This window comes from Erpetoichthys calabaricus, chromosome 4 (genome assembly GCF_900747795.2).
Source record: "Erpetoichthys calabaricus chromosome 4, fErpCal1.3, whole genome shotgun sequence".
Lineage (NCBI taxonomy): Eukaryota > Metazoa > Chordata > Cladistia > Polypteriformes > Polypteridae > Erpetoichthys > Erpetoichthys calabaricus.
This window is the reverse complement of record NC_041397.2, coordinates 211,152,479-211,175,049: the sequence shown is the minus strand read 5'-3', so window position 1 is coordinate 211,175,049 and position 22,571 is coordinate 211,152,479. Positions and strand designations below refer to the sequence as shown.

At 41.3% G+C, this 22,571-nt stretch overlaps 1 protein-coding gene across 36 annotated transcripts in view; it reads right to left on the bottom strand.

Annotated features, from left to right (window-relative positions):
- Positions 1–22,571, bottom strand: part of dlg2 (discs, large homolog 2 (Drosophila)) — a 1,641,316-nt gene that overhangs the window by 274,129 nt on the left and 1,344,616 nt on the right. For all 36 annotated transcript variants that reach the window (XM_051926947.1, XM_051926951.1, XM_051926957.1 and 33 more), the window contains one exon: positions 22,213–22,369. In XM_051926947.1, the coding sequence (XP_051782907.1) occupies positions 22,213–22,369 (157 nt within the window). The remainder of the gene's footprint in view (positions 1–22,212; positions 22,370–22,571) is intronic.

Sequence of the window (22,571 nt, the reverse complement as noted above, 5' to 3'; positions counted from 1 at the left end):
TTAATTTATTAACATCTTCACCTTTAGCCAAATCAATCATTAATGACACTTTTGAGTCGTGCCTGTGCTGTACAATATATGGCATGAGACAGACTGTTCTAAGTGCTGATTTAGAGGCTTTTGATTTTTAGATTCGTGATTTTAACCGTTTTTTCCTCATCAGGTGACATTACTTTTTTTTAATAGCAGAAAAGGCCTTGTTGTGCCAACCAAAGCATAACGGAAAATGAAAATGGACACTACATCATTAAAATGACACTCTGAAATTGCCATTTTTTTCTTGATGAACACACTACCACTCTGTTCAAATGCATATAGCGGTGTTTTTACTTTAGTGGCAGTATATTATTACTTTCTCTGTCCTGCTTTATAAATGACTAGCATAACTGGACACTCGGCTTTCTTTACTCACCAAGTACTCCTATGCTTTGGGATGTGTTTGATTACGAATTTTGACAAATGTACTGCACGGAAACAATTTATGTTGGAATCATTTCACATTAATAAAAAAATATACAGCACACTGTATATTAGAAGAAGATGGAGTTATCTTAGTATGCCTGCCTAATCCACAAAAGAAAAATCATACTTCAGAAATATAACAATCACCTAATGGACAAATACATAGAGGGGACAAAATAAAGGCATACTATTGGCTTTAAACTCCACTATGGGGAGTCAGCAAAGTGTCAAAAAAATACAATACAATACAGTTAGCACCTGTCCACAGGTGTGAAAATTATATCCAAAAATATATGTAAATACATGTGAGAAGCACAAAGGCCATAACAAATTATACAAGAGAAAACTGCTATTTATGGATTTGGTGTACAGATTTTAGTCAAAAGCATTAAAATGATTTGCATTAACCCAGCCACAGCGGATGCACAAACCACTGTATTTCTTCGTGCCGGTCCCAAGCCCAAATAAATGGGGAGGGTTACATCAGGAAGGGCATCCAGTGTAAAATTTTTCCAAATCAATATGCAGACAACAATACAAATTTCCATACTGGATCAGTCAAGCCCCGGGTTAACAACGACCGCCACCAGTACTATTAGCCAGCAGGGTGCTGGCAGAAATTGGGCTACTGATGGCCGAAGAAGGAGAAGGAGAAGAAGAGGGGAGAGACATGTCCGGAGGCAGGAGAAAAGGAGGAAAGTAAAGAGAGTAGAACTGAGGGTAGGAACTTTGAATGTTGGCAGTATAACTGGTAAGGGGAGAGAGTTAGCAGATATGATGGAGAGAAGAAAGGTTGATATATTGTGCATGCAAAAGACTAAATGGAAGGGGAGTAAGGTCAGGTGGATTGGAGGTGGATTCAAATTGTTCTATCATGTTGTGGATGGGAGGAGAAATGGAGTAGGGGTTATTCTGAAGGAACAGTATGTCAAGAGTGTAAAAAAGAGTAAAAAGAGGTAAAAAGAGTGTCACACACAGTAATGATAATGAAGCTGGAAATTGGAGGTGTGATGATGAATGTTGTTAGTGCATATGCACCGCAAGTTGTGTGTGCAATGGGTAAGAAAGAAGATTTTTGGAGTGAGTTGGATGAAGTGATGAACAGTGTACCCAAGGGACAGAAAGTGGTGATTGGAGCGGATTTCAATGGGCATGTTGGTGAAGGGAACAGTAGAGACGAGGAGGTGATGAGTAGGTATGGTGTCAAGGAGAGGAATGAAGAAGGTCAGAGGACAGTGGATTTTGCCAAAAGCATGGACATGGCTGTGGTGGGAGGAACATAGGGTTACGTACAAGAGTGGAGGAAGATGCACACAGGTAGATTACATGGTATGCAGAAGAGTTGATCTGAAGGAGACTGAAGACTGCAAAGTGGTGGCAGGGGAAAGTGTAGTTAAGCAGCATAGGATGGTCATCTCTAGGATGACGTTGGAGATCAAGAAGAGGAAGAGAGTGAGGGCAGAGCCAAGGATCAAATGGTGGAAGTTGAAAAAGGAAGACTGCAAGGTTGAGTTTAGAGGGAGGAGGTGAGACATGCACTAGGTAGCAGTGAAGACTTACCAAACAGCTGGGAAACTACAGCAGAAGTAGTAAGGGTGACAGCAAAAAGGGTGCTTGGCATGACATCTGGAAAGAGGAAGGAGGAAAAGGAAACCTGGTGGTGGAATAAGGAAATACAGGAGAGTATATAGAGGAAGAGGATGGCAAAGAAGAAGTTGGATAGTCAGAGAGATGCAGAAAGTACACAAGAGTACAAGGAGATAAGGCGCAAGGTGAAGAGAGAGGTGGCGAAGGCTAAAGAAAAGGCATATGGTGAGTTGTATGAGAGGTTGGACACTAAGGAGGTAGAAAAGGACTTGTACTGATTGGCTAGACAGAGGGACCGAGCTGGGAAAGATGTGCAGCAGATTAGGGTGATAAAGATGGAAACGTTCCCAAAAGCAAGGAGAGTGTGTTGAGCAGATGGAAAGAGTACTTTGAGAGGCTGATGAATGAAGAGAACGAGAGAGAGAAGAGGTTGGATGATGTGGAGATAGTGAATCAGGAAGTGCAACGGATAAGCAAGGAGGAAGTAAGGACAGCTATGAAGAGGATGAAAAATGGAAAGGCCGTTGGTCCAGATGACATACCTATGGAAGCATGGAGGTGTTTAGGAGAAATGGCAGTTGAGTTTTTAACCAGATTGTTTAATGGAATCTTGGAAAGTGAGAGGATGCCTGAGGAGTGGAGAAGAAGTGTACTGGTGCCGATATTTAAGAATAAGGGGGATGGGCAGGATTGCAGTAACTACAAGGGAATACAATTGATGAGCCACAGCATGAAGTTATGGGAAAGAGTAGTGGAAGGTAGGTTAAGAAGGGAGGTGATGATAAGTGAGCAGCAGTATGGTTTCATGCCAAGAAAGAGCACCACAGATGCAATGTTTGCTCTGAGGATGTTGATGGAGAAGTTTAGAGAAGGCCTGAAGGAGTTTCATTGTGTCTTTGTGGACCTGGAGAAAGAATATGACAGGGTGCCTTGAGAGGAGCTGTGGTATTGTATGAGGAAGTCGGGAGTGGCAGAGAAGTACGTAAGAGTTGTACAGGATATGTACGAGGGAAGTGTGACAGTGGTGAGGTCTGCGGTAGGAGTGACGGATGCATTCAAGTTGGAGGTGGGATTACATCAGAGATTGGCTCTGAGCCCTTTCTTATTTGCAATGGTGATGGACAGGTTGACAGACGAGATTAGACAGGAGTCCCCGTGGACTATGATGTTTGCTGATGACATTGTGATCTGTAGCGATAGTAGGGAGCAGGTTGAGGAGACCCTGGAGAGGTGGAGATATGCTCTAGAGAGGAGAGGAATGAAGGTCAGTAGGAACAAGATAGAATACATGTGTGTAAAGTGGAAGGGGTCAGTGGAAAGGTGAGGATGCAGGGAGTAGAGTTGGCAAAGGTGGATGAGTTTAAATACTTGGGATCAACAGTACAGAGTAATGGGGATTGTGAAAGAGAGGTGAAAAAGAGAGTGCAGGCAGGGTGGAATGGGTGGAGAAGAGTGTCAGGAGTAATTTGTGACAAACGGGAATCAGCAAGAGTGAAAAGGAAAGGTCTACAGGACGGTAGTGAGACCAGCTATGTTATATGGGTTGGAGGCGGTGGCACTGACCAGAAAGCAGGAGACAGAGCTGGAGGTAGCAGAGTTAAAAGATGCTAAGATTTGCACTGGGTGTGATGAGGATGGAGAGGATCAGAAATGAGTACATTAGAGGGTCAGCTCAAGTTGGACAGTCGGGAGACAAAGTCAGAGAGGTGAGATTGCGTTGGTTTGGACATGTGCAGAGGAGAGATGCTGGGTATATTGGGAGAAGGATGCTAAAGATAGAGCTGCCAGGGATGAGGAAAACAGGAAGGCCTAATTGAAGGTTTATGGATGTGGTGAGAAAGGACATGCAGGTGATGGGTGTAACAGAGCAAGATGCAGAGGACAGAAAGATATGGAAGAAGATGATCCGCTGTGGCAACCCCTAACGGGAGCAGCCAGAAAGAAGAAGAAGAAGATTTTAGTCGAAAGCATTATTATATATACTTTCTGACTAGTAGAAAACTGACAGATCAGTAAAACAGCCATACTTTTACAGTAAACTGTAATCAAATATTTCTCTTCTTCTGTTCAAGATGTACAAAACGAATATGCCCAGTGACTATGACTTAATTAAAAAAAAGTATGAATGCAGTGTTACTGTACTTTAATGGACCTATTTCTGTAATCACATCCACCAATGGTCAAGCTGTAGGTAGAGCAGCACATAGCAAAGAATTCATCCACCTAATCCACTGTTGGTTTCCCGCTTGATTTTGTTGACATCATCATGGAAAAACATAATCCACAAAGACAGGATGCTTTGAATGGCAAAAGAACATCCTCAGACTATTCAGAATCACTGACCTTTCACCTTAAAACAAACCAAGGCCATCTCCATCTTTTTACAATTACACCATAAACTGTCATCCAAAAATAACTTTAAAATAATTTTTTTACAACATTTTAACAAAGAGCAAGAAGCAGTGAATTGTCTGAATATATTGGATCTGCTGCAAAAGGATCATAGAAATCATTTATTTTTGCATGTGGGCAGAATGATGGCACAGTGTTAGCACTGCAGCCTCGCGACGAGGAAACTGAGGGTTTCCCTGTGTGGAGTTTCCTTGTTCTCCCTATGTCCACATGGGTTTTCTCTGGGTCCTCTGGTTTCATCCCACACTCCAAACACATGCAGATTAAGTGAATTGGTATTGATAGTTCAGCACTAGTCTGTGTTTGTGTGTGTGTTTATCCTGTGATGGAATGGCACCCTGTCCAGGGACTGTCCCAGCCTTGAACCCAATACTTACTGGGATAGGCTCCAGTTTCACTACAACCCTGATCAGGATAAGCGAATTTGGAAATGTACGGATGTATTATTTTTGCCTTCAGGAACACTAGGGAAGTATTCAGAGACTTTCCCTGATTACTGTCATTCTGACACTTCTTTTGTCAACTACGAAAACATATTTTCCCCATCTTTTACACTTTGCATTTTTTGTGAATAATTTTATTTTGTGTGATTATTTTAATGTATACAGTGCACTAGGTTCATATAAGAAAGTGAGCTATGTAAGAACTAATTCAATTTAATGTTTTTTCACTTCAAATGCAGAAGAGAGATCAAAAAGTACCACACTCTCAGATACCTTTTAGTGTCCTTTGAGGTAAGCAGTTTCTGTGCTATATTGGGAGAAGAATCCATACTGAAATAATATGTCAAGACAATTGAGATCCACATAGGATTTGACTTTGACGGTCACAAGATGTAAGGTAAGACTGAAGACAGGTCTAGTTAGTAAACTTGATTAGACAGTTTGAGGGAGGTTGTGATCGTCATGGCTGAATGTAATATTAGGGTGACTTGGGTGCACACCCTGGGCAAAGAAACCTACACAAATGCAAAAGAAAAAATTCCTAGTAACAGAAAAAAATCCACATTTTCATCAATAGTACCGGCACTGACAGCAATCTAGCTCACAAAATGCAACCTATCCAATCAGACCTAAATAAAAAGCTTTTAAGAGAAATATGTGAGTCTTGGCTGGTAGATATGGATGGGACATGATCAGTGCAGGTGTCGAAGTCACTTCAGGGAAATTAAACATTTGAAGAGTTACATGCTGCAAAAAGACAAATGCCACATGGACAGTCAATCAAAACAAAATCCCAGTGGTGCAGTGACATGGAAAATTAAAAAAAAGAGAGAAGAAAAAAAATGCTGCTTTGCTGAAAATTATACTTGACATTTAAAAAAAATAAACAAGCCATACATTAGCTGAAACTAATGAGAATACATTTATAGGCAGTGAAGAGAATGGCTGATGTCACCACTCCTAGCAGCTTACATAAGCTGACATGGACATGAACAACAATGTGGCAGACAATGAGGAGATCCGATGCACCAAACTGCCAAATCAGAATGAAGTATCTACTTACAGTTTTTTTTTAAATTTTATTTGTACCCAAAACACTCAGTTACATATCTCATTTTACCATACAGCAGCACAGGCCTTTTAAAAATATTCAATTGGCATTTATTAACTGCAATGTCAGAAGAAAGTTATTTATTTTTGCAGAAGTTAAGATACATGTAAAAAGTTTCACTTAGCTTGTTGTAGATTTCTTTTAGGTCTGAAAATGATATAGGAATTAGTGAATAAATCTGACATTACAATGGGCTTGACCTTGGTTTGCCACAACCAGATGTGATCATTTTTGAATAGTGAGAAGAACGTTCTCTGAGAGTAGCACGCTTCTATTGAGAGACAGGCCTTTGCATGTGCAGCTGCTTCAGATTGCCTGTCAATCCAATACCCATTCACTTTCAGCGAGAGCAGCTTGCATATTTTTGATGATGAGAAATACATCACAATAGTCAGAGACTGTCAACTAAAAAAGTATTGTAAGAATGATGTCACAGTTATTAAATGTAATATGGTGATGTAGTGAATAGCACAGCTGCCTCAGAGATCTGCGTACTTGTTCTCTGTGTGTGAAAAATCTGAACTTTCTCCCATGGCATACATAGTTTTTTCTTCACATTTTTTTTCGAACATCCCCCAAGACATTCTTGTTAGGCTGATTCCTGATTTTAGCAAAAGACATGAGAATGTGGGTGTATACTGTATGTGAGTTAGCCTAGCTATGGAGCTGTCCAAAAAACAATATCTACTCTGTGTCCCCGTCTTTTCTGCCAAGTTGCTATATTAGATGTCTTTTGTACTTCAAGCTGAAATGGATCTCTTGGAGTCACTGGTCCAAGTATGTCTTTCTCAAAAGCCATCTTCTGCAACTTGCCTCCTTAAGTCAGCTTTCTGTCTTATCACACCATACTCAGGTCTTCAATTTTTCCCAAGTAAGGAGTGAAATTTTCTCCAGAAACCCAGCAGGACTACAAAGGACTGTGCATCCTTTTTTACTGGTTGAAAAAGGAACTTTGAAAATGCTTTCCACAATTGTCTCAGGTATGCGCGTTTCTTTGCCTACTTAACATGCTCCTAAAAACTTTACCTCCTTTGCGATGTGTACTGTCTGTCCTCCCATATGCAAGCAAACTGATCCTGGCTTTTCTGTTCTATTGGAATAAAAAAGAAAACATTTTGCTAGGTCAATTACTGCATGCCACTCTTTCAATCTTTGTATCATACATTTCACTATAGTTAAAATGTCAGGTACTGCAGCTGCCAAATGTAATGTTTTGCTGTTTAAAGCATTGTAATCCACTGTCATTTGCCAAAATCCACCCATCTTCTTTAGTGGTCATACTGGAGAATTAAAAGGACTTATGTCCAGCCTGATGACCTCTATTCTCATTAACTGCTGCACACTTTCATCTGCCTAAGCACTTCAAGTAGTGAGAAAGGTGCTATATAAATGTAAAACTATTATTATTATTATAATTATTATTATTATTATTATGTCTCCTGGCAACCTGTACTGTTTAGTATAGACCAACTGATCTTGTGCAGAGATTGTCAGCGACATCCACTTTACATGCCTTACTTTCATCCTTTTTACTGCAAAGAGATTTGGAGCTCTTATTCAGAAACAATATTTACCCCACTGTGCCTGAAATTTCTTTCCTTTCAAAATGTCTATACTTATTACTCTTTACTCATTCATAACAGAGATAAACACTGTTGCAGCAAATGGAGTGTTATTGTCAGTTTCACTTCTGTAAGCTTAGCTGGAGTTTCACACCCACCATACGCTGTCATGTAAACAGTTTTCCCATTAAACTTATTAGGATCAGCATGTATCAAGGTTAGTTCAGTTTCTATGTCAATTACAGCTAAATCTTTCTGTCTGTCCTTTTCCTCAAAAGGCAGTCAAAGGGGAGCTGGTCCTCTACATGTACTGCTTAATTCTCTGCTGTAGGAAACCCGACAGATTCTCAATTGAAGGGTTCTGTCAATTTCAACCATTTCTTATACTCACTTAGGTATGGGTACAAGCTATCAGCCGGTTGCTTGTTCCCGTGTTTGCTGTTTTTACTCTATTTTAGGTAAATCCACTTCTGATTTCCAGAAGGCCACTTCCCTAGCTGTCTCACTACAAATAGCTTTCTGACCACATCTTACATTTTGAGTTCTTGTTGAAAGTCATATTCCTCAATCTGATCTAAATATGCTACTACCTTTTATAATGTCCTACTTTGATAGCAGTATATTCTTAAAGGTAGGGGAAGTTAGTTTAATCATTCTAGCCAAATCAATCTAGCTGCTTGTCCAAATCCTAATCTCTCTGACCCCCCCAAAGGTCCCTGCCCAATCATTACCATAATACAAAACTTGAGTGTCCTTTCCTTGCATGTCCTTGAATGTGTTCTTCAGCTTTGGATTATTAGTCATTCCTCCTTACTATCCATCCTTCCATCCATCCATCCATTATCCAACCCGCTATCCTAACTACAGGGTCACGGGGGTCTGCTGGATTCCAGCCAACATAGGGCGCAAGGCAGGAAACAAACCCTGGGCAGGGCGCCAGCCCACCGCAGGGCATTGCTACTTACTAGCTTAGCTTATTGTTTTAGCAGCACACGTTCTCCTTCCTCACCCCATACTCTGAGAAGTCAAATAACCAGCTTTTCCTGACTTCTGTCTATATTTTTGTCCTAAATCATCCTGAGAAAAATCTGTTTGTGTTCTTCGAGCAACTTGTGTGGGGCATTCCTGTTGATCTTGTCTAACACTAACAGATTTATTTACATTATATGCTAGGGGCCTGAAAGCCAAGGATGGGGGGACCATCTTTTTCTCTCTGAAACTCCCAGAGCTTCTCACAATTATCTTCCTCTTTTGATGAATAGTCAGTATCTGGCACATGTCTGGACCAGTTTTCTGAATTCCACTCTGGACTACTGATCTCGACTCTTACTTTGATCCTAGTCTTCTGTGGCTCTTGCCATTCACCATATATACTCGCGGATAAGTTCTCCCACGGATAAGTCGGGACTTGATTTTAACGTATAATTTCACGTATTTTATAATGTTGGTTGTATAAGTCGAATGCGGAAAACTCACGCTATTGGTCGAAGAGATTATGATATGCTAACGCCCACCTGAGAAAGTAACCACAGAGCACACTGCCTTTTTTTTATATATATACGGTAATACCAGAACTATTCCGAAGCGACATTTGCACTGTTTTGTGCTTTTTGTATCTCATAACCTCATACACGTTTATCATAAGAGCATCCCTTATCTACGATGGAGCGTTCGATCAGAAGAAAATATGAAGCTGGTTTTAAATTAAATGTTGTTGAAATAGCGAAAGAAATTGGCAACTGCTCTGCTGCAACAAACTTCGATGTGCCTGAGCAACTGATGCGAGATTGGAGGAGGCAAGAAGATGTAAAAAAAAAAAAAATTAAGTGTTGCATTTTTGAACAGGTGCATAAGTCGGGTTCTGATTTTATGATCGATTTTTCGGGTTTCAAGACCCGACTTATATGTGAGTATATACGGTAATTTTTTATCCCTCTTTGACTGGCATTTGCTATTCTATAAGCTAGTACTTCACATTTCTCCTACCACTCTTGACTTGAAAGCGCTTTTGTTTTTAAACACCTTCTAACCATTACATTATCACACACTGCTTTATCCACTTTATCAACTTTTAGCTCCTCATTTTCTATTTCTAGCCTGCTGAGGGCCAAAGTGAGCCAGTTGACTGTTCTGACTACTTTTCTGTCTCCCTTCTTCCATGTCTGTGGCTTTAAAGCCAACAACACTGCTTACATTTTCTGGACTAGGTTCGCCAACTACATCTTGAACCACAATTCGTTCAGTCATAGTTTCCTTAAACCAGTTTTTCATCTCTGGTCAAAAAGAAAAAGCTGACACTCTCCCTTGACTCTTATGCGTAGATGCACTGCTGTTTACATTGTGCTATGTGTTCCAATGACTGCACTGAAACTGCACTGCTTTCTTCAACAATTTAGATATCTCTGATCATGGGACACCCTAAAAAATTTGGAAAATCCTATTAAATCCTGCTGACTACACCAAATGTTTTATCATGAAAAGTGTTCACAAAAAGGCACTTTAACCTTTTTATATTGGTAAACAAGTTAATACTTGAAATGCCTAAATTGTTAGCCTATTTTTATTTGTACACCACACAATATTTAACTCTTTTAACCTCACTCATCACTCATGTCTTAAAAACAACAGTGGCCAAGGGCCTGTCACTGAACCCAGTGGGTTACAGATCAAATACAAAGCAAGAATACTTTAATAGAGACTAAAGACCTAACTAACGCTGCCCCTGCTAAGCTACAGATATGGCAGTGTGCACCCGGGTTCCCTTCTCCTGAAACAACTACACTTTAAAATACCTTAGAAAAAGCCAAGAGCTGCTTCTAGAGCCAAGCTCCTGCCAGGAGCATCCTGCATACAGATAGCACCTTTGAAAGGAGTGTATAGATACTTTGTTTGTTAAATAAACACTCCCAATCATTGCTAAATGTAAGTAAACAATAAGGCAATACACAAACCATATTTCAATCATTACTTGTGTTTGTTTTGCAGAAATAAAAACAAGCATAAATGTTAGATATGTTAGATATGATGAGGATATGAAAAACATACTTGATCGATTCAAATCAGGGTCACACAGCAAGCTTTGTATCAGGTCAGGTGTGATGCTTGCAAGTGTTGGGGCCGTAGACAGCATTTGATGTTTCTCAGTATGTTAAATAATTTCCTTTACGGGGTGCCTTTGATGGCTACTCTTTTTAGGATGTTGCATTTAAAAGTGTTTTTAAATTTAATTTTCATTTTTCTGACATTTATACACTGCCATTTTGTTTATTGTTTAGGATTTTATGTATTTTTGAACAGCCGTGGCCATGTTGTTGTTAGCATGGCACCCCATTGTCACCACATAATGATTGAAAGTTCCGACACACTGCATCATTGAGTTGATCCTGTTTAAGATTACTGAGAGCTGTCCACAATAGCCATATATTAGAACCTGTGAGAGAACTTGTGGGATTTTGTTACTTTGAATTTTCTTGAACGTACTGGCATTTGACCTCTGCTTGTCTCCTGGCCCTTGCCTTTTGACCAAACACATTTTTCCACTTTGGCAGCATATTCTCTCTCATTTGTTTTGTTTTTCACATGTTTCAGCTGTTGACCTTTGTATACTTTTGGTCACAGTCTTGCCAAGTTATATTAATAAATTTCTGAAGTTTTGCCCAAATGCCTTTGAATTCTTCTGCCTTATCTATACTGAAATCTTTTGTTGTTGCTTCCACATCAACTTTTAATAGGTGTATTGTTTCATATGATTGTGCATTACATCTATTTTTCACTTGTTTAATCAATGAATACGTTTAAGTATATTTTCCTCTGTATTGCTGTCCACAACTAGCCCATCAGTGAACTGTACCTTTTGCTTTCTGGCCATTCTTGTAATACTCCAGATTATCGCTTCTTATTCATATCTTTTATAGTTTAGACATTTGATTACTGCTACCTGCATTACAGTTCATGTTTTTATTCCATTGTTTATCCTCTAATCTGTTTTCTAGGATTTTCTTTCAGAAACACTGTGTTTACTTTTATCTTTATGTTCCTATCTTCTTCCGTCACTACTACTAAATTATGATTTAGTTAGATATCTGATCCTGGATTATTCCATAGTTCCTTTGATTTCTACCTTCGCCAAACCTCTGTCATCGGGGGTGATACATGTGCTTGCCGACACCAATGGACTTTTCTTCTTCCTCTCCTATAGCTGGGCAGTATGATATAGCGATTAAAGCTTTGGATTGCAAACCCTGAGTTCATGGGTTCACATCCTACTACTGACACTATCTGGCCATGAGCAAATTAATTCAGCTGCCTGTGCTCCAATTGAATTGAAAACAAAATAAATGTAACTAATTGTATCTGAAATATTGTAAGTCACCCTTGATCAAGTGATCATCCAAATAAGTAAATATAAAAATAAGAATATTTACCATATCCACTTCTATTGTCTTTTCCTTTATTGGCTGCTGTGTTATACTATATAAATAAAATGTATTATTATTATTATTATTATCAACATCATCATCTCTAAGTTTCTTTTTTGCCTCAGTTAGCATTTCAATATTTAGTTACAAATAACTGAACATTACTTTTCCCAGAGCTGGAAAAAAATATAAGAAACAGAAATGCTAACCCTGGACTAGACACCAGGTCATTTCTAAGTACTCTACATGGGCATACGCTATATGTATTGTGAGTACTTACACAGTGTCTGGTATATTTTTTCTCGATGTACTCCAGTTTTCCTTCCACATTCCAAAGAAATGTGTTAGGTTAACTGATGACCATAAACGTGTCCAGTATAAGCGGGTTTGGGTGTGTGAGTGTACCCAGTGATGAACTGGTGATATGCTCCATGTTGCTTCTCACCTTGTGCTCTGTACTGTCAGGACAGTGACTGGTACCCTACAGCCATGAACCGGAGGAAATGATTGGAAAAACAGATGGATGTCTGGATGGACAGATTGCCTGCAAAGGATTAAATAGCTCTTAGTTTTAAAATCTTGTTTTTTGGGAGAATGTGAATTTGCTTTTGATGATGACTACAGAATAAACAGTTTAAAAATATAATGGCGGCTCAACACCTTCTAATTTAATGGTTTTAGTTTTACCTTAGAATTACTTTTCCTTTATTTTACATTTAACAGATACACACTTGAAAACATTTTAAATCCATATGTATCTATTTAGTAATTTGTTTTTTAAATTACAGTAATCCCTCGCTATATCGCGCTTCGACTTCCGCGGCTTCACTCTATCGCGGATTTTATATGTAAGCATATTTAAATATATATTGCGGATATATTTATACTGTATATATATATAAATATATATATATTGTCACACACGTGTGTTTAGGAGACAGCTAAAGGGCTTAAATACAGGTAGTTCCATGCCAGACCAGGGGGGGGCAGAGTGCACTAATTTTCCCTCTCGATCTTTTGCAGACCATTCTAGGGAAATCCCACCCGGCTCTGGGGCAGCCACTGACGTCACTTCTGGTTCCGGTCGGGATGACATCACTTCCGCTACTGGCCTTTAAAGCTGCCATCTTGCTACCTGGAAGTCAGTTCTGTTTTGGACTCGGTGGTGTGAACATGTATGCCAATTTTGATCGCTTTTGCAGCCGTAATGGATTAAATGGGTGGCTGCCCCAAACCTTCTCGATGTCTTTTGGTCGTTCTTCTGACAGTGGCGTAGTCGGCAGGAGGGAGGAATCCCTGAAGAGAACGGGACCGGACCTGAATCATGTCCAGGTGGGAGAGTACCTGGGCCGAGCTTTCGGGTGGGGAGTGCGTCTCGGGTTTTGGAAAGAACCGGTGCAGACTCCGCTCCCTTTGTCTATTTCTGGGTCACCTCAATTGAATAGGGAGAGTGTCGTTGGGACACACAGACGTGGGCTGGTCTCTATGGGGGATACGATGGGGACTTATTATGCTCTCTCGGAGGAGAGAGCTGTCCGTTCCACCGGGGCTAAGGTCCCAGAGGAAGGTGGACATTCCCCAGACCAGCAGGTGAAGAAAATTAAAAACTGGAGGTTTAACCCTGAACGGTCTACTCAAGAACAGCTAGACCTTCTATGGGAAGAGGTGGCCGGCTGGTTAAGGCCCGCTGAATGTACCACCTTCCAGGTAGTGAAAAAAGTAACCTGTTTTTTGTTCATAAATAGCCTGCCAGAGCATTTCGCCCAGCCGGTCTGGGGAGAATTTGCAAATATAAACGAGCTCATTGAGCTCATAGAAACATCTAGGGCAGCCTCGCAATTTGAGAGGGCTGAACGGTCCTTAAGTAGAAGCCGTAGAGATTACGTCCCTCTTACACTGCCCTCTCGACATACACCGGAGTTTGCATCGGAGTCCCCGATCCCGCGGGTGCGGTCCTCGCTCGGAGGCAAGGCGGAATGTAAGTGGAGAGAGAGAGAGGGGTTGTGTGCACTTTCAAACCCCCTGGCTTTGGCTCATAAAGGTGAGGTCATAGTAAATGGCCACAAGGTAGAAGCCTTATTTGATTCCGGCAGCAACATTTCTGTTGTTGATTGCCGATATGTACTACCGCGACAGTGGTTAAAAACAAAGACCAGAATTACCTGTGTACACGGAGATGTCCGCGCCTATGACTCCGCCCGGTGTTTCATCTGCCACGGAGGAATAGTACGAAAACTCGTTGTGGCTGTACATCCAAATCCACCGTGTGCGGTGATTCTCGGGCGGGACTGGTCTGACATTAAAAGCGGTGCAGTACTGATCTCGCCTTATTCAAAATTAGGCCTAGTAACCGATGGGAATACACCGTCTCAGGTTGTCTCCACACCGTGTACGCAGCCGGTGGAGAGAGATATGGGAAACCCCGAGGAGGACGGAGAGCTTCCCGGCCCGTCGTGGGCGAATACGTCATCAGTCCGCACCTCACCAGAGCGGGACGACTCTCCGCCCCTTGAGGTCAGCCCAGACCCTCTCTCAGATCTGAGCTTTCAATTCAGACAAACACCGGCCTCATTTAGAAGGGAGCAGTGGAATGATGATTCCCTTATGTTTGTGAAGAATGTAGTAGTCCTCGCCAACAGCCAACGCACCAATCAGCCCATGCCACAAGGACCCCACTTTGTGTTAGAAAATGACTTATTATATCGGGTCAGTGAACACGAGGGGGGGAGTGCGGAAGTTGCTGCTAATTCCACGAACTTTCCGGCGGCAAGTTTGTGAGTTAGCACACGCCCATCTCCTAGGAGGCCACTTGGGCACCGAAAAAACCTTAGAGCGTATTAAGCTCCGTTTTTATTGGCCGGGAATTAACGAGGAGGTTCGCCGCTTCTGTGTTTTGTGCCCGGAATGTCAGCTGCGGCAAATTCCTAGGAGGGACCGTGCTCCTCTCGTTCCCCTCCCCTTAATTGATGTCCCCTTTGAAAGGATAGGGGTCGACATAGTGGGACCCCTGGAACCCTCGGCCCGAGGACATAAATATATATTAGTCCTCGTGGATTATGCAACCCGATATCCAGAAGCTGTCCCATTGTGCTCAGCTAATTCTAAAGCAATCGCACGGGCACTAATGGAGGTCTTTGCGCGAGTTGGAATCCCTAAAGAAGTCCTTACGGACCAAGGGACGCCGTTTACCTCGGAGACGTTCAAGGAAACGGCCAAGTTACTCAAAATAAAGCACTTGAGAACCGCGGTGTATCATCCTCAAACCGATGGTTTAGTAGAGAGATTTAATCAGACTCTCAAACAGATGCTTCGCAAGGTGGTCAGCGGGGATGGGAGGAATTGGGATCAGCTCCTCCCCCTCGTACTCTTTGCCTACCGGGAAGTCCCGCAAGCCTCAACGGGGTTCTCACCCTTTGAATTGTTATATGGGCGACAACCCCGGGGCATATTGGACATTCTAAAGGAAGGTTGGGAAGGAGAGGCCCTTCCCACAATTAATATTTTGGAATATATCGCACAGTTACGCGATAGATTTGCGAAGATTCGACCCATATTAAAAAGTCACATGCAAGAGGCGCAATCAGCACAGGCCCACTACTACGACCGTGGCACGACACTCCGGGAGTTCCAGCCGGGGGATCGAGTCATGGTATTGGTTCCCACCTCCCACTCTAAGCTACTTGCCCACTGGCAAGGGCCATACGAAGTTAAAGAGCGAAAGGGGCTCGTCGACTATTTGGTGAAACAACCCAATCGTCGACCGAGAGAGCGGATATATCACGTGAACCTGCTGAAACCGTGGAAGGAACGGGACCCTGATCCCACCTCCGGCCAGCACCGCTCCCTTTTTGCTCAAAGTAATACCCTTAACTTCAGGTCTAATTTAAATAACCGACAGAGGCGGGAGCTAGAGATAGTTATCTCGTCCGTCCCGGAGGTGGTTGACGAAATCCCCGGAAGGACTTCTCTGGTTGCCCATGACATAGTGACTGAACCCGGGGTCATAGTCCGAGAACGCCCGTACCGTCTTCCCGAGGCAAAGAAAGCAGAAGTGGAACTGGAAATCAAGCGCATGCTGGATCTAGGAGTCATAGAGGAGAGTCATAGTCCCTGGTCCAGCCCAATTGTCTTGGTTCCTAAGCCCCGACGGAAGTTGGAGGTTTTGCAATGACTTCCGTCGACTTAATCAGGTCTCACTATTTGATGCTTATCCCATGCCTCGAGTGGACGACCTCCTTGAGAGGCTTGGACAGGCAGAATACTTGACCACACTTGACATGACCAAAGGTTACTGGCAGGTTCCTTTAACGGACTCCGCAAAGGGTAAAACCGCGTTTAGCACCCCTAGTGGGCACTGGCAGTATCGTGTCCTTCCATTCGGGTTACATGGGGCTCCTGCAACTTTCCAGCGTCTGGTGGACAAAGTGCTCCGCCCCCATAACACGTATAGTGCTGCCTACCTGGATGACGTCGTCATCTATTCCAGCACCTGGAAGGAACACCTACAGCAGGTTGGAGCCGTGTTACGGACATTGGGAGAAGCCGGTCTTCGTATCAACCCAAAGAAATGTTTCTTTGGATTGGAGGAAGCCAAGTATTTGGGCTACCTGGTGGGTCGTGGTACGGTGAAGCCACAGTGCTCTAAAATACAAGCCATTTTGACATGGCCCCGTCCGCGAACCAAGCGGCAAGTCCAGGCATTTCTCGGATTAGCGGGGTATTACCGCCGGTTTGTACCACGTTTTTCAGAGAGAGCCGTGCCCTTGACTAATTTGACAAAGAAGAGGGCTCCTAACACTGTGGTATGGACTGATATGACTGAGGCAGCCTTCAGTGACTTAAAAAGGGCCCTGACGTTGGCACCCGTGTTAAAGGCGCCTGATTTTTCACGGCCTTTTATTCTCCAGACGGACGCTTCGGACACAGGCCTAGGGGCAGTGCTGAGCCAAAGTGTCGATGGTGCTGAACACCCCATCATGTTTCTGAGCCGGAAACTGTTGGATCGGGAGACCAGATACGCGGCAGTGGAGAGGGAGGCTCTTGCGATTAAGTGAGCGATCACACAGTTGAGATACTACCTCTTGGGTCGGGAGTTTACTCTAGTCACGGACCATGCCCCTTTACAGTGGATGGCCCTACACAAAGAGTCTAACCCGCGAGTCACGAGGTGGTTCCTCGATTTGCAACATTATAAGTTTTCGCTCATTCATCGGAAGGGTTCTCTACACGCCAATGCCGACGCTCTCTCCCGTGTTCACGACCTCTCGGTGCAGGACACCCGACCCGACGGGTCTGGGCTAAGGGGGGGGGGCCCTGTCACACACGTGTGTTTAGGAGACAGCTAAAGGGCTTAAATACAGGTAGTTCCATGCCAGACCAGGGGGGGGCAGAGTGCACTAATTTTCCCTCTCGATCTTTTGCAGACCATTCTAGGGAAATCCCACCCGGCTCTGGGGCAGCCACTGACGTCACTTCTGGTTCCGGTCGGGATGACATCACTTCCGCTACTGGCCTTTAAAGCTGCCATCTTGCTACCTGGAAGTCAGTTCTGTTTTGGACTCGGTGGTGTGAACATGTATGCCAATTTTGATCGCTTTTGCAGCCGTAATGGATTAAATGGGTGGCTGCCCCAAACCTTCTTGATGTCTTTTGGTCGTTCTTCTGACAATATATATATATTTGCTGGTTCGCGGATTTCTGCGGACAATGGGTCTTTTAATTTCTGGTACATGCTTCCTCAGTTGGTTTGCCCTGTTGATTTCATACAAGGGACGCTATTGGCAGATGGCTGAGAAGCTACCCAACTAGAGCGCGTATTACGTATTAAATAAAACTCCTCAAATATATTGTGAGCATGGGGGCTCTTCGCACCCCTAGAGGATACGGCTGCTCCTCAAAAAACGCTGAAAGATTTCCTTCACATTGCTCTCTTCTTTGCTGGGATTACATATGGCTGCTTTATCAAGCGATATGCTTCCTGCACGGTGCTTCGCATACTTAAAAGATCAAACAGCACGTATTAATTTTTGATTTTTACTTTTCTCTCTCTCTCTCTTGCTCTGACATTCTCTGCTCCTGACGGAGGGGGTGTGAGCAGGGGCGCTGTTCGCACACCTAGACGATACGGACACTCGTCTAAAAATGCTGAAAGATTATCTTCACGTTGCTCCCTTCTGTGCAGCTGCTTCGTGAAGCGACATGCTGCACGGTGCTTCGCATACTTAAAAGCTCGAAGGGCAAGTATTGATTTTTGATTGTTTGTTTTTATCTGTCTCTCTCTCTCTCTCTCTGACATTCTCTGCTCCTGACGGAGGGGGTGTGAGCTGCTGCCTTCCTTGCAACTGCTTTGTGCGGCGGTGCTTCGCATACTTAAAAGCCAAACAGCCCTATTGATTTCTGATTGTTTGCTTTTTTCTCTCTCTCTCTCTGACATTCTCTGCTCCTGACGCGCACTCCTTTGAAGAGAAAGATATGTTTGCATTCTTTTAATTGTGAGACGGAACTGTCATCTCTGTCTTGTCATGGACCACAGTTTAAACCTTTGAAAAAGAGACAAATGTTTGTTTGCAGTGTTTGAATAAAGTTCTTGTCTCTCTACAACCTCCTGTGTTTCTGTGCAAATCTGTGACCCAAGCATGACAATATAAAAATAACCATATAAACATATGGTTTCTACTTCGCGGATTTTCACCTTTCGTGGGGGGTTCTGGAACGCAACCCCCGTGATCGAAGAGGGATTACTGTAATTTAAATATAGCATGGATATAAATTCCTATGCAGTTCAACCAAATTCTTTATGTATATCTATACAGGGTAACAAACCTTGTGATAGTAATTTTCCTGCCTTTCCATTAATATTACAAAAATACTGTATGTGGTAAGTCTTAATTGTTGCAAATATATACACAGCCTTTGCTTTATTGTGTATTTCTATTAATTTAATATTGTTTTTGTATCAGTATGCTGCTGCTGGAGTATGTGAATTTCCCCTTGGGATTAAAAAAGTATCTATCTATCTAAAAAAAAGAAAAGCAGCATTTTGGTTCTGATGTGAATAAACAATAAATAAATCTGTCCCTACTGATAAAATTCTTTGTGCTTATGCTTTGAGTGTGGGTGTAATAATGGCAGCTCGTGAGAGTACTATATGTTTTACCAAAATACACATTTACAACTTTCCATGAAAGCCTCTTAGCTGCAACAGCAAATACTTGAATAATACTTACATTTTCTTTATTAGGATGATTGTGCGTGCCCATAAAAACATAAAATGTGCATTTGGCATGAATTTGAGGTAACCTAACATATAATTCAAGCCCACCTAATCTAGTTCAGTGTGACTTGAGGCTGAGAATATTCTTAATTTCAAGAACATACGAAAAAGTCTACAGGCAGTTATCCAGTTATCCAGAGGACTAACACATTATCCTAAGGCTCTGGGCAAAAACACATTTTGTTTTAAAAGGCCTAGGAACTTGATAGTCAAAGGGCTTGAGAACAAAAAGGTTTTACACAAGATCAGTAAAGTTTTTGCTTATATGGCTGAATTCAGCTGGGATAAATATTCAGTCAAAGGAGAGCACAGATCTGCTAATATGAGAACCACTCTATGACAATAAAACAAATTATGGCATGTGGCAACTGCAGAAGTAGAAAAGAAACTACGACTCCCAGATTAATGTTTGTATCACAGAGTAAAGAAACTATGATCTGGCCAAATATTTTTACAGTAATTCCAAATATGACCTGTAAGGAAAACATAAATTAGAAGCAATTATATTAAAATGCTGTGCTAAGGACAAAATTTCTAGGTTATTTTCAAACATTTCAGCACCTATGATAGCTTATTTCTACTTTAATTTTTTTCAATGTGTTAATAGTACTTCCTGTATTTTGATGGATAATGTGCACAGACATTAGGACTGAAGCTTTTAAATGAGTGAAAAACTAAACAGTGACATCTTGTGGTTTAAGATTATACTTTTAACAGTAAATGAATTACAATTATGGCAGAATTTTACTCTGGTCAAGTAATGTGATGATAAGAATAAGGAAAAAAAAAAAACATTCTGCCCTGCTACTATGTAAAAATGTCCATTTAAAAATAAATGTAACCTTTAAACATCTCTGTGTTTACCAATTGAATGATTTGCCATATGTGTGGTGGACACCGAAGATACAACATGTGATTGTTATTTACAATGATAACTGCATAGGAAACAACGCTGGATGAGTCATGAAAATCATCTGCTGTCACTCAAAGTGGGACTATTTAGTACAGTACTTGTTTTGTGATAACTATATGAAACATCTGATAGATAGATAGATAGATAGATAGATAGATAGATAGATAGATAGATAGATAGATAGATAGATAGATAGATAGATAGATAGATAGATAGATAGATAGATAGATAGATAGATAGATAGGGGGAAAATACTTGCTTCAGCAGCAGCATTACATATAATGGGCACTTGAAGCATTAAAACCAATGCCAAAACCAATATACAAGTTCAAGACACGTAACTACAGATGCTATACACACATTGTATATCTACTGTAATATATCTTGTTTATGAAGAAATATTGCCCAAATGCCAACATGCCTTTTAAAACTAGCCAAGGTACAGACAGGCATTATGGGATAAGACAGTCACATGCAGTACGAAGCAAGGGGAATGCTGCAGCACACCTACTGAAGGACGCAACATTCTGATTCAAAATTTTGCAAAGATGAATAAAAATCATTCAAAGTTGATGTAAACTGTTACCAATTAATACTGATTAAAATGACTGAGATAATTCTGTGAAAGAACAAGTACAGTATGTCTGAACGGACAATACAACCATTCATTGGCAAGTGAAATTGAAAGAGGATTTGCCTCGCCACATACTACACTTACAAAAATTGCCTAAAATTAATTTTCTTACAGAAAAATGTTAAATCCATGCACCCACTTAATGCAGTATCTGAACAGCATCAGAAGGTGAACTAGAATTAACCCAGGACACTTCTCTATGAATACTTTTTTGTTTTACAGTACTTTGCCACAGACATTTATTTTTGGTAGTAAATATCGAAATGGATTCATAAAAAGTATGAGAACATGAATGACAAAAAATAAAAACACTTTTTTCAAGGTTTGAAAGAATATGTCATCTACTGGGAAAACAAAGCAGTATAAGATGGACACAACTTTTGTGAAACGATCAGGGGTTGGCATCTGGGGATGAAACGTTACGAGGAATGAGACTCAATTTTGTAGAAAGAGTGTAGCCACCAAGGAACTGGGTGGAGGTCCATTAAGTGACGCATAAAAGTTCTACTTTCTTGTTTAGACATCCTCAATGACAAACAAGATGCACAGACCTTAGAAGCACGGGCACCTGGCAAAGCTACGCATATTGGTTGTCTTCTCATTTATTCTACATCAGTTACTTCCCATACTAGTTAGGTAGAGTGGGACACACCAGGAAATACCATAGTCTGTACTCAGTCTGCTCTGATTTAGCCACAGTCATTTACCAAACACCCTCTTTTATTTGATGAAAGACTTTGTTGATTGTACGGTGCCAAAACTAAAACAGCAAGCAGCTTTCATCAGACATGCATTTTTCATATAGGGCTATCAATAAACTGGAAGCATGCTGGAAAATTGAAAATACCGTGATCCAGTCTTCACTCATACTTCATTTTTACATTTGGAAAGGAATGGAGCAAACAGCATTTTATATACAAATAAAATTATACTGTTAACCTTTAGCCTTTGCTGGAAGAAATTCTAAATATTCTCATCCCAACAATAACAGTAAACTAATAAAATATTGCTGTTAAAAATTGCTTGTGAGTATAGGTTTATAGGGTCATTATTTTCATGAGCAGTTTAATTAAAGTGTATATGACAATTTATAAACACAGCAATCACCTAAAAAACTCAGTATGTTTCATCCATTAACCCAATACTAGATCAGACATCCAGTACACAAGAAAATAATAGATTTACTTGTGATCTCTTTGGAAAGCATAGCTAATTCTTGTATGCCTGTTTGTAATTGAAACATTACATTTTATTATTTAAACATAATGTTCAAGTGCTTGTGCCAATTACTGCATACTTTCACCTTTTAACATGAATAATGATTAATGACAGCAATGATAACAAGAAATAAGTGTATTTCACTGGAAGATATTTCTTAATTGCTTTTTAGTACTTACAGACAGGATTTGGTCTCCTCTCCTTAGCTCCCCACTGAGGTCGGCTGGTCCTCCTGCCAGGATGAAGGACACAAAGATTCCCTCGCCATCTTCTCCTCCAACAATATTGAATCCAAGTCCCGTTGAGCCCTTGTGCAGAACAATCTTCCGAGGTTCCCTGTACAAACATGTCAAATAGTACATATAATCAGAAGAATCTATTAGGTTTTGCATCTTCTTTAACCAAGGCATCTACAGTACAGTAGACTAGTAAGCAGTGGCAGATGGCCAAGAGGGGATTGCTCTAGTTAACTAGCAAGCGGCCTATTTTAGACTTCCTGTAAATTTAAAGTTAACTCTGCCTCGTATCACTCAAGGCC